This window comes from Sprattus sprattus (genome assembly GCF_963457725.1).
Source record: "Sprattus sprattus genome assembly, chromosome: 15".
Lineage (NCBI taxonomy): Eukaryota > Metazoa > Chordata > Actinopteri > Clupeiformes > Clupeidae > Sprattus > Sprattus sprattus.
Window position 1 is genome coordinate 14,544,490 of NC_137913.1, and position 17,085 is coordinate 14,561,574.

The following is a 17,085-nucleotide window of genomic DNA, read 5'->3' on the forward strand; positions in this document are numbered from 1 at the left end:
TATTATTTTATTTAATTATTTCCTATAGACCTATTCTAACTCGCCCAGAAGAAATAAGCTTGTGAAGTGTAGGCTATTCCCCGGCAGTGGTGGAGTACTTTTGTCTGAGGCAGATCATGCAGTGTGCTTCTCTGAGGTCAGGTGCAGCAGGCCCTGGAGCAGGAGCAGAGGAGGTGGGAGGAGCAGAAGGAGGTGATGCTGCAGGACCAGTGCAGGAGGATGAAGAGGGAGGAGCAGGAGGCTGTGGAGAGTGTGCGTGCAGAGGCGGACAGGGAGAGGAGGAATGCACTGGGCCTTCACAGCAAAGTACTGGAGCTGCAGACGGTGAGTATATCTAAGGCCAGCAACTCCTAGTACTCCGATTGCTCATTTATGTTTCTCTGTCTGTCTGTCTGTCTGTCTGATCCATTCTACTCTCCCTTGTTTCTCTTAAAATTCCTTGTATTCATTTTTTTTTTTTTCACTTGATGTGCCCTCCATCTCTGTTTCTTTTCATCTGCTCTGAACCCTTTGCAGAAGGTGCAGTCACTGGAGGACAAGCTGTGTCTGCAGCAGAGAGAGCAGTCGTCTGCGCAGGCGGCCATGACACAAGCTCTGAGAGAGGAGCATCAAGCGGAGCTACAGAGGCTGCGTAGACAAACAGAGGAGGTCAGAAAAAGACACACACTCACACTCACACACACACACACACACACACACACACACACACACACACACACACACCCACACACTCACACACACACACCACACACTCATACACACACACACAGAAATGATGCAAATTATTGGGGTGAACTCCATAGGTGTTGTCCATTTTATGCCAAGACATCCTTGTGAGCTGGCAACCCTGCTCACCCTGTAGGCATTCACAAATACACACTGCTACACACTGACGATGGCTTAGGCCGAAACGCGTCTGTGAATAAACTGGTCGAAATGAAATAGTAATGAGACAAGCTTGAGAGTGCGAACACACAAATACACACACACATGCTTTTATCACACTATTAGCTTTCTGCTGGTGTGGCGGACTATAACTTTGGTTTTGCTATTTGTAATACTTTTATGTTGGAAATGTGTGTTTGCCATGCCAAAAAAAAACTATTTAAATGTACTGTACTGTATGTAGGCAGAGACTGAGGAGAGTCACTTCATGCACTAGTCCGTGTAAAGAGTTTGACTCAGTCTTTTGAATTGCTGTGTTAACAGGAGGTGCAGAGAGAGGGTTTGAGGTTAAGACACGTTCTCCAGCAGTCAGAGGCGCAGCTGCATTCCTTGCAGGTGACACGTGCAGAGCAGGAGCATGACCACCAGATGGCGCTGGAGAGGCTTGAACAGCAGCAGCGGCGCTGGGCTCGGGACCTGCAGGTGGAGTGCCAAAACCTGCAGGTCATGCTGGGAAATGGAGAACACATAGAGCTCCTTGGAAACACACTGCTCAGGTACGCTTTCACCTGTCTACTGCACACACACACAGATACACATGGCTGGTTTAATCACTGCCATTATACCATGGCATGGGTTTATGAGGACACAATGAACAAGCATGCCAGAGAGGGGAGCTTCATCGTCCCTCTTAAATGGAAATGCACAATTACTAGTCCTGTGTGTCATCCATACTGTTAAGTCACTGTCAAGCACAAGATGTCTCTTAAGGGAAAGGGGATACTGGACCCCAACGGATATTGAGCGGGATTTAAGCTTTCCTTATAATGTGTGTGATTATTCTGGTTGCCTTGACATAGTTTGGCACTGTCTTTGTAAACAGTTATACTTTAGGCCAGGCAGTGGAGGTGGTACCGACCCTTAGACAGCAGTTCCAGAAATTAATCACCGGGCTTCAGCAAGAGTTGGAGTTACAGAAACACACCAACCAGAAAATAGGACAGGACAAGGTACAACTTTCATACACACCCAAAACACACACACACACACACACACACACACACACACACGCACACACACACACACACACACACACACACACACACACACACACACACACACTCACATACACACAAACACACATACCCTGTGATACACCACTGAAATGCATTATTGATCTCTCATGTCTTTGTGGATTGGTTTCAGGAACACGAGCTTCGTCTTCAGAGAGAGCAGATGCTTCTGGAGAAGGAGAGAGCCCTGCAGTCACTGAGGGAGAGACTCATCCAAGTTAGATACTCATCTTTTCAAAAGAAACTTTTTTCCTTAATGTAGTTTTGAGGCATGGTGTTCCACTTTCACAAACAACAAAGATGAACATTCGATTGAGTGACAGAAAGTTAACAAATCAGTTATTCAATTTGCCATCAAATTTAATTTATTAGTTGCAACCCGTTGTAACTGCTGTATTCGTCAACATTTCCATGTGTGACCTTTGACACACACACACATACACACACTCTCCCGTTCTCTTTCTGTTTCTCACACCAGCACACTTATACGCACACATATACACACTAACTTCCACACACACACACACTGGCATATGTGTTTGTCAACTCCATTTCCTTCATTCGTCATTCCCGGATATGCACCCCTCACAGGCCAGCGTATACTATACACACACACACACGCTCTGGTCTGAGAGCCGTGGGTGTTTAGTGTTTGTTTTTGTTCCTTCTGTAAATAATGTGTTGTTTTTTTTGTTTGTTTTTTGTCTGTGCTGAAGGAACACATTGAGGAGCTGAGTGTCTTGAACCGCTCCCAGCTGAGGGGGGCTCCAGAGGGGGGCGTGGTGGACTCCTTGAGGCGGCAGCTCAGGGACAAGGATGAGGAGCTGCGGCAGGTGCAGAGGAGCATGGCCCAGTGGAAGGAGAAGACCGCCGCACGGCTGGCCCGTAAGTTTGAGGAGGAGCTGACGTCCGAACTGGAGAGGTGAGTTGGGGTTGGCTAATGATAGCCCCTCTGAGACCGAGCACACCAAATCCTGTTACTCCAGAAGAGCGACTGAGCAATGTTCCCAGAATACAGATGATGATGATGATGATGATAGGACACGAGGGAGCAGCTGAATTGGGATGTCAAGTATGGGGGGGGGGGGGGGATTTCACTCAACAGCAGTTTGATATCTCGTGTACAAATGTACATCCCATTGCCAAAATGAGAGCAAAGGCAATGAACACACTGCGTCTATCCTTGGCCAGCACTGATGGCTCACAATGACACACTGTCATTATGCCTTTAGAGCACTCTATGACTAGTATGACATTTGCTGAAAGGCATATCCTTCTTAAGTCTTGTACATGTTCAGTAGCTCTATGTTGAGGCCTACACCTTCATCTGTATACGGAGTAAAACTGTTTCATATTGACAATATTATTGCTACCTACAGATGCAAAGCAGACATACTCAGGAGAAGGTAACTGCTGTGGTATTTAGGTATTTAGATATTTACACTAGTCTGTATTTAGCTTACTAGAGTAGTCTAACTCACTGAATGACTTAACCTCTGTGTAGTAGTAACAGCTAAAAATAGTAAACATAGACATGAAAGAGCAGTCTCTTCTACCAACCTTTTTCTCTGTGTTCTCTAGTGTTAGATTGTTTGCCTTCCTAACCTCTTCAAGTATCCTAGAGTGGCTTGTGTCCTCTACTAATATGTAAAACTAAGCGTCTACAGAGTGGTCATGGACTTTTTTGGGGTCAATGAGTCACAGTCAGCCTGACCTTTCTCTCTTTTGTCTCTGTCCCTGTTGTCATGCTCTGGTGCAGAAGAACTCCAAGAGTGTGTTCGGACCGGGAGAAGAAGCTTCAGCGCCTAGAAGAGGAGATGAGGCAGCTTACCATGGTACGCTCTCAGTCACTCAGCAGCCATCTGGAGACTGACAACACAATGAAGTCATACATGTTATCTGTAGTCATGGTCAGTGGCATTTATACAGCTGCATAGCTGCTGAATGGGACAGAAGTGAGGACCACCACAGGGTTCTACATTCACTCGTCATCAGTGATTTGTTGGCCATCATCTGTGTTGGAAAAGGATCTATGGTCTATGGACTAACAATAGTTGGCACAGTGCGGTTCATTATTCTCTGTTCCTGGTCTGGTCATTTAAAAACATGGGCCTGCCATAACCACACACAAGACACGCTGTTACTAAACTCAACTTACAGTATACAACAGATGTGCAATATCGCTTAAAAGTCAAATGATTCAAAATCGTATCACCTTACAGTAATTGCATTACTTCTCAGTTCAACAGTAGGGGTTTTTGCTCTTATGGTAAATTTTAAACTAACAGTTTAGATTTACTATATTAAAACTACAGGCCCTACAGTAGGAACTCAATTCAAAAGTCATTACTGAGATTCAATTATTTTTTCCCCCAATACTTCGTATATGTCCACCGTTATTTTTCATGACAGAGTCAATCCTCCTCAGCATGGAGGGTACAAGTGTGCACATTTCTGGAGAGATGTTCTGCCATTCTTCAGAGAAAATTGTTTCCAGCTGCTCTTTGCTGGAGGGGTTGTGTTGCTCATTGCACCATTTTGGTAGTGTGCTTTAATTCATTATCATGCTGGAATGTTCCTCTTATGCCAAGCTTCTGGTGACTGGGAGTTATCTTGCCAGCCAGTATTTTGGTGTATCCACAGCATTCATGGTGCCATTTATAAATGTCGTCTCCCCAACACCTTTTTGTACTCATGCAGCCCCCATATCATCACACTCCCACCTCCATGCTTCACTGTCAGGACTATGCGTTCACTGTGGTTGTCAAGGCCAACCATGCAGGTCCATCAAACGTGCTGAGCCCCATCTGAGCTGAAAAATGTTATCTTGGTTATCTGACCGTAGAATGTGCTTCCAATATTTATCAGGCTTCTTTTTATGTTCTTTAGCAAAGTGTAATCTTGCAGTTTTGTGCCAAAGAGCAAGCAATTGTTTCTTTTTTGGATGCCGTCCATAGAGGCTGATGTTAGGCAATGTACTTCACACAGTCTGAGCTGTCACAAAAACTTCTCCCATATCCACTGCTTACCCCTGCGGCAAGTCTGAAGCACTTTCCCGTCTGTTTTTTAGAGTTAGATTGTGCAAGTAGCCCATTGTCACTCAGTGCGGTTACATGTGTCCAGTTTTCAAGCGTAGTCGGGTTTCAATCGAAGATCCAATTCATGTAACTCCCCAAATCTAGATTTCCTGTGTCCGACTGAAGTCACATTTTCAACCCCAGATAAGTGATCAGATTACGCTGGAAATCGGACAACGCGCGCATGTAACTCTCGAAACTAGATTACAACAACTTTTGCGCATGCTTGATATCCTGCCCATAGGCATATATACATGCATCATATATGTCTATGATATGATAATCGCTGCTAGACGCTCACTGTTCTTGTGCTCACTCTCATTCACTTTGAAATACTGAAACGAAACTGAAACGTTGAAACTGAAACGTTGACTGCGACTGTTTTGGACAGAACACGCTAATTCACTGAACAAATATTTTCTTATTACTTTTCCACCACTTGTTAGTCAGTAATCCATCCATATCGATGTGAATCAATCAATACTAATACAACTTTAACTGTGATGTGTTTTTGTTTCATTTCACAACTTTTTACTGTACGGTAGCAGATGCCCGCTTGTAAACATTCCACATTTGATTTGAACTGACGCGGCCAAGATCTGGATTTGTCACTGCCATGTGCCGTGAGATAACACAGTTAACCCCCCATGGATAGAGAAGTCGGGCTTTGGCCGAAATCGGGTTTATGCCATCATGTAACCGCACTGACTGATGTCATTTAAGGAGGTCGACCACTGTGGTTCTGATTTGTGTACTTTGGCTCAATCTGTACCTTCTGATTGCTGCTGCAACTGTGTTTCAACTGATTTTGAGTTGGTCACCCATCTTCCTGCAGCCTTTTGCATCTTTGTGAAGTCTCACAATCAGACTTTTCAATTCCTCCTTCGTCTGTATCTCTACGCTGTGTCTCTTTCTCTCTTTCTAGTGTGCCGACTTGGAAAACATGCCCTCCGCCACACCTCCATCCTCCAAGTCTGCAGATCCCCCAGCTACACTCCGTTCTCAGGATCTGGCCTCCTACAAGCTGCTTCGTCACCTGCAGAGCCGCATCCGACAGCTGCACGCCGAGAACCTACCCAACAAGCACAGCCCTCCTCACCAGCCTAGCAGACCTGCAGAGCTGGCTGGCTCCTACCTGGAAACGGTATGTGGCAGGAGGTGCTTCTGTGTGATTGGTAATTCACCCTATCTTGTGTGTATTCTTCAAGTCACTCATTAAAGAATATAGGAGTGTACCCCTTGATGGAGAAGTCATGCTGAGACATAATGTTGCAGGGGTCAACTTTGCTGGTCACATTTAATGTCAATTAAGGTAATTTGTTCTATGTGTCCTCAGATTCCAGCTACCCGGGAAAGCAGTTGGCTTTCTAGCAACCCAGAAATAAGGACGGTGCCCAGTTAAGACACATAGACAGATCTTTTTCCATTACATGGACTGTGTTTGCTTTGCACAAATGGACATTATTACCAATACTCAGTGACCAGGAAAAGGATCTTGCAATTAAATGGGTCCTTTAAAACTTGGGTGTGTAGGATACCAACACTATCATGTATCATGTGTTAACAAGTCAGAAAAGGGATTCACAAGGAATATTCCCTCAAAAATGGTACAGATATTCAAAAGGGATCTAAACATTTCAAGAGGTAATCATTTCACAGTTCATGTAACCTTGCTGAAAGGTTAATGGCTTGGTGGTTACTGGGAACAGCATGTCAACAAATGCCTTCCTCAGCAGTTGGAGCCGTACTGAAGTTTTACAGCTAGATTAAAGGTTGAAGATTGAGTGTGATGTACAGTATCTCCTTGTTCCTACAAGGGAATGTCTATATTCAGCAGTCAGGCCACCTGGATGAGGTCATCGTGACCTTACATATCCTCTCTCACATGTTCACATATAGTTGGCTTAGTTTTAACTAGTTTTTTTTCTAAATCAGCACATAATTAACACAAACTGCCAAATCAATGTTTTTATGTATGCCTGTAGTACAATACCTACTATTTTTATGAATAAAATTCACTGTCAAATATGTTGTTATAATTATTTTATTCCAAATAAATCACACAAATATTATAGACTCTACTCTATGTATATCTAGCAATAAACTCAAACATGACAACAATTCACAACCTAGATTTAATCGTAGGTGTCGTGCTTTATTTTTTTAAGGCAGAATGGATGGCCATGCCTAGTACATTGCAAAACATTTTTCTTTGGAAGGTATGCATTTTTCTGTACTTAAATCCATCACATAGACAATCCATTGTAGGGTCTGGGTCCACTCTTAGCCAAAGCAGCAGGTACTATTTACAGCCCTCTTCTCATTTTTGAGAGGAACATTTACTTCCTGTTCTAAGAACAAGAAAATAATGTTTTTTAATCTATTATGTAAATAATGTATTTAAAAAAAAAATGCACAGCTATGCCATAAGACATGTTTAAGTATATATCATTAAATAGCTTTTCTCTTTTAAAGCCATCTAAACTTAAAAATAAAATAAATGGCAAACTGCACTCAACTCATCAAAAGTGCAAGTAATATTTTGGCTGGGGAAAAATGTATTATATAGTATGTTTCCATAATTCTTTTGCTCAACCTTTAGTAACAAAACAAAACAAAACACTAGTATTATCACTAGTGTGGTTTATACTGAGTTACTTGAAAATACAAAGCAGTACATGGCAATTAACTTTCAAAAACAGATAGTCCTTCGCCGTGGTCCCTGTTTCTCTTCTGCACAACGAGACACTAATACAACCATCATCCCATTAACCATAGTGCAATTCCAAAACCATATATAAATGCCATTTTTTTTGGCAAGTACATCACCTAGTTCATACCCACAGCCAATACTTCCATAGATAGCCCTCTGCTCTGAACGTGAGAGCAATCACTGATGCAAAAAATGGTGGCACAGCATCCAGTCTGACATACAAAATGGAGGGAGGCCAGTTCTGCCTCTTCACAGCTCCATGTCTTCTTCTCCAGAACCCTGGGCAGCTTGTGAGCCAAAGGCTGGACTGAGGGCTCCTTCCCCGAGGCTTTTGAGGCACATCTGCGGAGGGGGCGTGGGTGGGGCCCTGGCAGTCCCTGTGTTGGGTGACTGCCTGCTGGCATACTGTTGCTGATGTTTGCGCTGCCGCTGGAGGGAGTCCTTCAGTCTGCGGGCCAAAGCATCCTCTGGGGGACGCCACACCACCAACTGCATGCATGAATGACTCCTACTCAGACAGAAAGATAATTCTTAATATGTTGTACTGCTGTACTTTACGTTATTCACAATTAGAAGTTGACCTAGGACACCTAAAAAACAGCCCCTTGATCTCTGATCCCAATTCTTATACAAGAAACAAAGGGATCCAACACATAAAGTTAAAGGGTGGTTGTGGTTTGTAAAGGTAGGATGCAGGTCTTGAAAGAGTGAAGAACTCCTTCTTCTAATGGCAGTCTGACTCATTGCAGTAGTGCTGGCAAAGATAACGTGTGGTTCTCCGTTACATGGTGTAATTGCAGGTGTAAGAGTAGCTTAGGAGTCCTCCAAGGAGGCCTACACTCTGGCTCCCTTTGTGTCAGAGCAGAGTGGGCGGTTATACTTACACAGACTCGGCCACGTGGTGGGGGAGAATGTCTCCGATGCCCCGCTGCAGCCCCTGCAGCCCCTGCTTTAAGCTGTCTGACAGTACCAGCACAGGCCGTCGCTGGGCTGGCTCCACATCAAGGTCCTCTTCCTCATCATCATCCTCTAATGTAATCCTGATGAACAGAGAAAACAAGACCATGGATCATAAGTGAAATATTCTTTTCCGTGAAAGCATCCGCACGCTCCTTAAAATTGGCATATTGTAGTTCTTGCTTTCCTGACTCTGCCAAACGAACATCCACTGCATTCATTTTAGTCTGGAGCGGTTTCATTGGATTCAAACTGGCCTAAGAGCATAGCTTATGATACTGAAACTGACTGGTTCAGCTACTAGTTCAATCCACAAACTCAGAGAGCAAGGCAATGCAAGAATAGCTTGCGAATCAAATTGACTGAATCAGGTAAGTCGAGGCACAACATCCTTGACCTCAACAGAAGCCTCCGGGATTCAACTTTTCATCCTCTCCAACTTCCTCAAATCAGCCAGGTTTGCATTGTCACATTAAGGCATTTCCGTCATGTCATCACCTCAATCACAACAGCTGTTTATTTTTATAAACCCTCCTAAATCAGCTGAGTTATGTACACAGTATTATAATGAGGCTTTAATTCTAATAACATCTAGACAAGTGGACTACAATTCCAAAATATATTACGGCATTTGCAGGCTTTAAAAACTGGGGCATGTATTAATGACATTTCTTTGCAGGGAAATGTATGGGTAAATTGCAAACAATAATGACTTCATTTAAAATTAAGTATCCTCCATTTCTGACCTGTCCTCAATCTCCTGCAGTCTTCTCTGTGCTGCCTCCACCTCCATGCAGGACCCGTCAGCATCTGAGGCAGAAGGGAGAGGGGAGGGGGCGCTGGGGATGACCAGGTCCACATGCTGGCTCCTCGGAGGCTGAGGAGGCCCGTGGGCAGGGTCCACAGGGGCTGCTGTAGGGGAACTGTGCTGAGACCAGAGAGGTTTGGGACCTTCCTCTGGCTCCTCTTCCGTCAGTCGTCTTCTTTTAGGACTGCAAGCTCTGGAAGGTCAGGACCAGAGGCACAGAGTTAAGTGAGAAGATTCATCAGAGATCGTTTCCCCACTGTATCAGCGCAGGGTTATAGCACCCGATAGAGAAAAAGGTATTACACAGGCCAAAGCTTATTTAGACAAATTATCTGTATGATTGCAAGGAATGGAAAGGACCTATTAAAGTCATAAAATGCACATCTGGATAAATCACACTACATAAAACAATCAGAGTCAAATGGACTCACTCATCGTCGTCTCTCCTCCTATGCTTCCTCAGGCAGCGCTTCTCCCAGCTTCTGTAGCAAAAAAAAAAAAACACCAAGCAAGGTTACGTTGCTCCCAAAGGAATCTGCCACTCATTTATAACCATGGTGTGCAATCCAAACTCTTGAATTTGTTAATCAGCTACATACCTTCATCAAAACATAATACAGAATGCACCTGACTACTATTGTCTGCTGTGGGATACAGAGGAAACTCACGTATTTAACTTGGACTCTGCTCCTGAAAAGGGGCATGTTACATTGGTGGAATCCTTTGAGACGGTCATGTCAGAAATACTCATGTGGTAAGGAGAGAAGGGAGAGGGAAAGAACCCCAGCAGCTTGCTCGTTGGGCTAGGATGGTGCATCTTCACGTTGCCTGGGATTGGCCAAAAAGGAGGAAGTTGACAACGCCTCGAATAGCAAAAAAAGGTTTATGGTAATCCTAGGGAGGAAAAATTGCAGATGAGATAAACTGTGTTTTATCAAGTGGTTTTAACAGCGGTAAACGTTGTGGTTAGGTCCACTGATACCGAGAATGACTTCCAGCATAGAGCTGCAGTAATGTCACTACAGGTCATGGCAGCAGCAAAACACATTTCACTGGCAGACTTAATTGATAGGAGCGCAAATAAAACAATGTTAAAGATATTTGTGGGCATTGCCCCTTAATAGAACCTCATGCCAGAAGTACCAGAACTTCTATGTGGTCCTGGTTGATGGTGGTCAGTTAGGCCACAAGTCACCGCGGTTTAAAACTTGGGTTTTAAATTATTTAGATAATAATTTTGAACATTGCATAGCCCAAACTTTTGACGTTATCATGAGAGGACGGTAAATACTTGACAACTGTTTGCAAAGCTCAAACAATTAACATTAATGTTCCAATAATTCAATCCCATTACAGTTTCTATTCGACTATGGTTAACCAATATTTTAAAAAGTTACGAGTTCTACCCCCTTGTTAGCAATTATTTTTACCAATACGGTAGCTATCTAGCTCACATCGTTGCATTGATTAATAAAATAAGTTGTCCGCGTGCCACATAAACATGCAAGCAGGAACATGTCATACCGTACCTTTAAAATAGCTGTTCCTCCGATTTCGAGATTGAATGAGGTACCCCCAGCCACAAATATTTATGTGAAGTTAGCTGCTTAGCTAGCTAGTTGAAAAACTGTTTTGATGTCCAAGTTAGGTAGATTAGGCTTCTAAGCTAGGTAGCAATCTGGCCTGCTAGCGAATGGGTTCCTCCAAGGTTGTATTCCATTATCTTGTTAGTGGTGAAGACCATGCACATGCTAATTTAGGACTGGCTAGATGTTATTGTATATCAAACGAGTCCAATAATCAGATCGGTGACTGTGTGCTTTGTGAAAACATGCACTATCTTACATTAGTCAGCTAGCTTGATGGTCCCGCCCCCTTGTCGCTTTGTTTATCTATCATGGGATGTAGCTGTCAACAGTGTAGCCTGCCACAATGCCCTACTACTTAAACCCTATACACAAATTAATAATGGCACATTGTTAGCTATATATTTAGATAAGGTAACCAATATTCCAGGAGATCCAAAAACAGCTTAAAAGGAAGTAAGTATGCTTCACGGATGGCCTTGACTGATTTCTATGGAAAATTCAGACTATTCTATAATTTGTAGTTTGTGCACACCGCCTTGATCACTTTTTAAGGCACCGATTTAGCATTTTAGCTTTCAAAATAATAACATAATCTTCGACTGGCAGATGTCAGAAGCAGGACATAGTTAAACTAATAATAGTATTCTTCTAATTGCATTTAAGAATAAAGAACTTTCAACTACAAGAGAATATTAATCCTCTGAAAAGTTTCGATTATATGCTATTTTAAGTTAAATGACAATTTTTTTAAGACATTGGTTTATAAATGGAATTCACTCACTTCGCTTATTCCCCTCCCACCAAAAGATAGGCCAAGTCACGTGATTCAACTGAGCCATGAGATGAGAGTCAACATATTTGTCAGTGTTCTGTAGCTGTGGCGAAGAAGTGTAGCTCAACTTGAAAGGATAAGGTAAATCACATGAAACAATACTCGTAATCTAATTTGGTGTTTTTCTTAAAAACGGATTCATGTTGTTACTAAACTATTACAATTACGACCATGTTGGATGCCTACGACCACATGAGAGAGCCTGTATAATGAATGGCAAGCTAGAGTTGAAATAATCTGATATGTTCTAACACATCTCTTCTCATGTAGGTCGACTACAATGCATTTATTTATCTGCACTGTGGGCACTCTGCTTGTTCTGGCAGCTGGCAAACCATGCGGTAATTATCAACTTATTATAAAGTTTGTTTTGCCTCATTTTCAATGCCTTGTTTGCAGTGAAAGAATTTGGGTTGTGTAATAGTGGACATATCATTCTGGGGACAGCACTTTGGGTGATTTTTAACTTAACACAAGTCCTACCAAAAAAGTACAGAGAGCATTCAGACTGCTCCTCCCATGTGGCTGTGATTTTAAACAGTACAGGAATGAAAACAGCCTGAGGGCTCCTGTTGAATGCATAGTCTGGCTGTGTCAATGTGATTTCTGCTATATGTATCCAATTAATTGCTCAGACAAATCAGAGTTGAGGTCATTCTTAGCAAGACAAACTTCTAGGGCTTGCAAGAATCAAAACCTTACCCATGCCACAACACGAACTTGTTATAACACATCAAAAAAAGGTTGACCTTCATGAGGAATTGATTTTGTTATATAGTAAAACTCGTTGCATCATTGCATCCACATGGTTATGAGAAAGGAAAGTATATTTTGTACTTTGTCCTGTCATGTGTGCCAGTGGCATCTTTTTCGTTTTTTATTGAAATCACATCGCTTTATGAGGTCGCTGAGGTTAATGGGTGAACTGGGGGAGTGCTGAGACAGCACAGGAAATGGCCAAGGCTTGTGCAAGGGCAGTTTGGTGTTGAGTAAAACCGTGAGTGTTTGTGTGATTTTGGTTGTTCGATTGAAAGTAAAGATGCATTTGATCAAATTTGTTGTATTGCTACTGTTATTTTGACATGTTCCTGGTGTATATTTGTAATAACAGGTGTTAATGTGGCCAGAGTTCACACGTAGGATTATATCTTATATGCAGTAACTTCTTATTTACAGTAACATTTTAAATATTAAATATTTTCCCCTACCTAACCCACAGCGCAGGACCATGACCAGCTGTTACTCTCCCTCAATAAGGAGCTGCTTCGCTCTGTGGAGGACAAAGATAATCTCCCCAATCCCAGTGTGCATCTGGCTCTGCGTCTCTCCACAACCCACAACTTAAATAAGGAGACTGAGCATCTGAATAACCTCAAGACCAAGCTTCATAATGACATTGAGAGGTGAACTGAACACTAGTGTACTGTATATTGATAATGTTTTTTCCAATCCCTTAAAGTAACAGTATGCAACAATTTGACACTTTTTGAGGTATGGTTTTATATTGGCACCATCCTCAAATTAATTTTGATAGCATATAGTCATGTGAAGGACAGATAAACACCTGTATCTTTCCCACTAGCCATCCAGGATTTCACAGCTTAACATTGCCAGCTATACTGCCAAAAGACACAATTTAGTGTGTTGGCAAGCTTCTATTAGTGTCAACTGGGCTGTTGGTGGTGTTTGCAAGGTTTTGCATGCCTTTTCGGTACTTTGGCTGCTAGTTTTGGAACAGAACTCTTTATTGCTGCTTTAAGACACTAGAAAGTACGACCACATTACACCTATTCTGGCTTCATTGCACTGGCTACCTGTACGTTTTAGGATTCATTTTAAAATACTTTTATTTGCGTTTAAAGCCTTAAATGGCCTTGCCCCACCATACCTCTCCGAGCTGCTAAAACCCTACACTCCTAGCCGTTCTCTTAGGTCAGCTGACAAGCTGTTTTTGGCCACACCCCGTACCAGGCTAAAACACAGAGGAGAACGTGCCTTTGCGGTAACAGCCCCAAAATTGTGGAACACTTTGCCACTCCATATTAGACAAACTACATCCCTGTGTCTCTTTAAAACCTTGGTAAAAACGCACCTTTTTTATCTGGCCTTTGGACACTAGATGGCGTGTTGATGTGATGGAGAAGTGTTGGGTGGGTCATGTCCTTTACTTATTTTATACTTATTTTATCTCTTTTTCTGTGTGCAGCACTTTGGAAACCCATGTGTTTGTTTAAACTGTGCTATATAAATAAAGTGGATTGGATTGGATTGGATTGATTGGGATAAGCTTCCTATTAGCTTAGGAGTCTCTTGTTGTTGACAGACAGCATTATATCCATGCCAGCATCTTCACTATTAGTGTTCTTGGTTCTTTGTAGCTCACTCAACAAGGGCCATGCAGTGCTGGGTCGCCTTGCTCTCTATGTCCTGGCCTTGAAATCCTCCTGCCATGATGTCAACACTCTGACTTTCAGCGTTGGACAGAAAAGTGACTCTCTCCTCACACATCTCAAGAAGCAGATGGAGCATGATAAGGATCATATTGCATGTAAGCTCATTTAATAATTTTAATCCTGTTAATTGTCGATTCTTTTGTTTGTAAATATTGAGTATTTTGTATTGTGATATTGCATCATTTTTATTGCATCACATGTTTTTTTTTTTATTCTCTTCTAAATTTAGTCAGTCAAAGACCTTTGACCAATTACTACCAGTATTCCCTTGGCATACTGGCCCTGTGTTTGAGCGGGGTCCGTGTGAACCCACATGTTAGCAACAAGCTCATACATGCTGTGGAGCATGGACTCATCAAGCATGGTGACTCTCTTTGCATTGGTAAGTATGATTCCAGCACTGATATATGTTAATAATATGCTCTTGTTTTCCAGCAATTTGGCATACAAAATGCATTCCTACCACTATACCCTTGTCCACTGAGCTATAAGAGACTCACTCACTCACTGACTTGACCTCTCGTACCTTTGGTAGATACACATGCCATGGCTGGGATGGCCCTACAGTGCCTGAAGGATGCCGGTTCTCATGTGATGGATGCTGCTCAGCTGGAGAAGGCCCTGGTCACCATCAAAAAGAAGTTGCAGAGTTCTCAGAAAGCTGATGGGCACATGGGCAATGAGTTCAGCACAGGACTGGCTGTGCAGGTGAGAGCTGATGTGGAAGTCATAAGACCTGTTCCATGTCCCACAAACTTACCAAGGGAATATTGTCAGTGCCTTAGTCATTTCTGTCTTTTTCAATGATCCCTTTTTTGTATCATCAACCAGGCTGAAGCGCTGACCTAATATGAATGGGGTTTTCAAATCTGTAATTCTAGTGTAATCTAACTGTGATTGATGCAGAAACCGTTCACCAATACGTTCTTTGCAAATTATAAAGGGCAGTAACACTTATTTGTAAAAAAATAAATAAATACATTGTTTTTCCATATTAAAACAATATTATTTTCATATGAAAATCTCAATAATTCTTCACTGCTTTAGTATAACCCTGGCCTCTCTGAAGTGTGTTTAAAATGTGTTACTTCTTCTCTCTCCACTTTAGGCCCTGCTGGTTATGGGCAGTGGGGTGCAGGCGTGTGCTGCGTCCATGGAAGCCCTCAGAGCGGACATCAGGAAGGGCACGTACCACAACCCCATGGCCATGTCTCAGGCTCTCCCCGCCCTGCAGCAGCGCTCCTACCTCAGTCTGAAGGCCATGGAGTGCAGGAATGAGGACGGTACGACATGCTGTGTGGGTCGTATTAGACAGTAGTGTTCAGGCAGGGTACACAAATGTGAATATGGGACTCGTTTCATATTTCAGCTGATACCTGTGGGTTTTTAAGGAGTGTGTGAGTGTGTGTGTGTTGTTATGCATTCTATCATTTTATCAACATTGCTAAACACGAAAGAATTTTTTTATTGGTATATTATTTTATACCTCAAACTATAATAAGACAGGACTACTAAGAGTTACGTATCAGTATGATCCTCCTCAGAAATTTAGATTTTTCTTGGTAAGGCTAGTGAAAAAGATTAGTTTGTTTTCTTTTATTATTACTACACTTAATGTGTTTGTTTTTCAGATACTCTGGTCCTAGACGCAACATCTCCTGTTACAGTGCTCTCAAGCAAGACCAAAATACCTCTGCAGGTGGAGGTGGTTAAGTCTGACGGCAAGGCATCTACCTATTCTGTGGAAATCCCCATGGGCTCATCTCTCCTTGAGGCCCTGACTCTTCTTCAGGGAAATCAGGCTAGCTTCACGTATGTCTGGGAACAAAAACATGCATGCAAATGACAACACAGAGCAGACATGCTAATAAAGAAAAAGCTTTCTCCTTCTCATCAAATTGAATAACTAAAGTAAACTAAATGAACAGTCATCAGCTTTTTGGACTAAGATATTTATATAATTCACATCTTAATGCATGTTCAAAATCCGAATTGGAGAAAACATGATTTATGTTATTGAATGCTAATCTGTATTATTAGTAATCCTCACTCCTGTTCACCATGTAGGTTTGAGAAGGAGTCCAGTTTATGGGGTCCCTTCCTGAGTTCCGTGAATATGGAGCAGGCACGTCAGTCTGACCGCAGATACTGGCGCCTGTCCTCTGATGGCAAGGCTCTCAGCCAGGGTGAGAAAATAACAGCAATTCCTGCTTGATAGTATATCATTTAATAATGTATTCTTGGAGTATTATTCTATTTGATATAACTATTCAATAAGATTTAAGTGAACTGTTTGTCTTTGCTGCCATCTTACAATTATGATATCTTTCACAGGTGTCACGGACTACAAAATTGAGGCTGCCCAAAAAATCACTATCAAAAACACCAGTTTCTGAGTCTACTGATGTTTCCAGTAAACTGATTTCAATAAAAATGTTAAAGAATTGACATTACCAAAAAAGTTTTTTACCCTGTAAACTGTAAGGCATTCAAAGTTAAACTGTCTGCCGTGTTTTTATGCATTTGGGAGGGAGCATTGACAAATCATACAGATTTAACACTGACAGGCACTAAAACGGCTGGTCTAAGAGATGCCATGCACTGAAATAAGCCTGGTTATTTTTCATTGTTTTGGATTGGTTTAACATGTACACATACAGTTGGAGACATCAACAATTTAAAGCCCATGCATAAATAA

General features: G+C 42.3%; 2 protein-coding genes across 2 annotated transcripts; one reads left to right on the forward strand and one right to left on the reverse strand.

Annotated features, from left to right (window-relative positions):
* Positions 1-7,294: 7,294 nt before the first annotated feature.
* On the reverse strand, positions 7,295-11,353 carry ccdc117 (coiled-coil domain containing 117). The gene is made up of 6 exons (XM_080852052.1): positions 11,043-11,353; positions 10,182-10,407; positions 9,945-9,995; positions 9,452-9,706; positions 8,633-8,788; positions 7,295-8,256 (listed from the first exon to the last, which is right to left on the reverse strand). The coding sequence occupies exons 2-6, from the start codon at positions 10,328-10,330 to the stop codon at positions 7,998-8,000; spliced, it is 870 nt and encodes a 289-aa protein (XP_080708178.1). The 5' UTR covers positions 10,331-10,407; positions 11,043-11,353; the 3' UTR covers positions 7,295-7,997.
* Positions 11,354-11,949: 596 nt separating this feature from the next.
* Positions 11,950-16,783, forward strand: tcn2 (transcobalamin II; the record flags this gene model as incomplete). Its single annotated transcript, XM_080852050.1, has 10 exons — positions 11,950-12,015; positions 12,205-12,275; positions 13,154-13,337; positions 14,313-14,482; positions 14,617-14,769; positions 14,923-15,095; positions 15,496-15,670; positions 16,019-16,199; positions 16,455-16,573; positions 16,722-16,783. Exons 2-10 carry the CDS (start codon positions 12,215-12,217, stop codon positions 16,781-16,783), a joined length of 1,278 nt encoding a protein of 425 aa, XP_080708176.1. The 5' UTR covers positions 11,950-12,015; positions 12,205-12,214.
* Between the last annotated feature and the right edge of the window lie 302 nt (positions 16,784-17,085).

What these genes read in the sequence shown, in the direction of transcription:
- ccdc117 (XM_080852052.1), bottom strand. Translation starts at nt 10,330, where the DNA reads ATGCACCATCCTAGCCCAACGAGCAAGCTGCTGGGGTTCTTTCCCTCT. An exon ending in GCAGAGTCCAAGTTAAATAC is followed by an intron (nt 9,996 to 10,181) that starts GTGAGTTTCCTC and finishes TTTTTGCTACAG; the next exon opens with AAGCTGGGAGAAGCGCTGCC. An exon ending in CACCACGTGGCCGAGTCTGT is followed by an intron (nt 8,257 to 8,632) that starts GTAAGTATAACC and finishes CTGTCTGAGTAG; the next exon opens with GAGTCATTCATGCATGCAGT.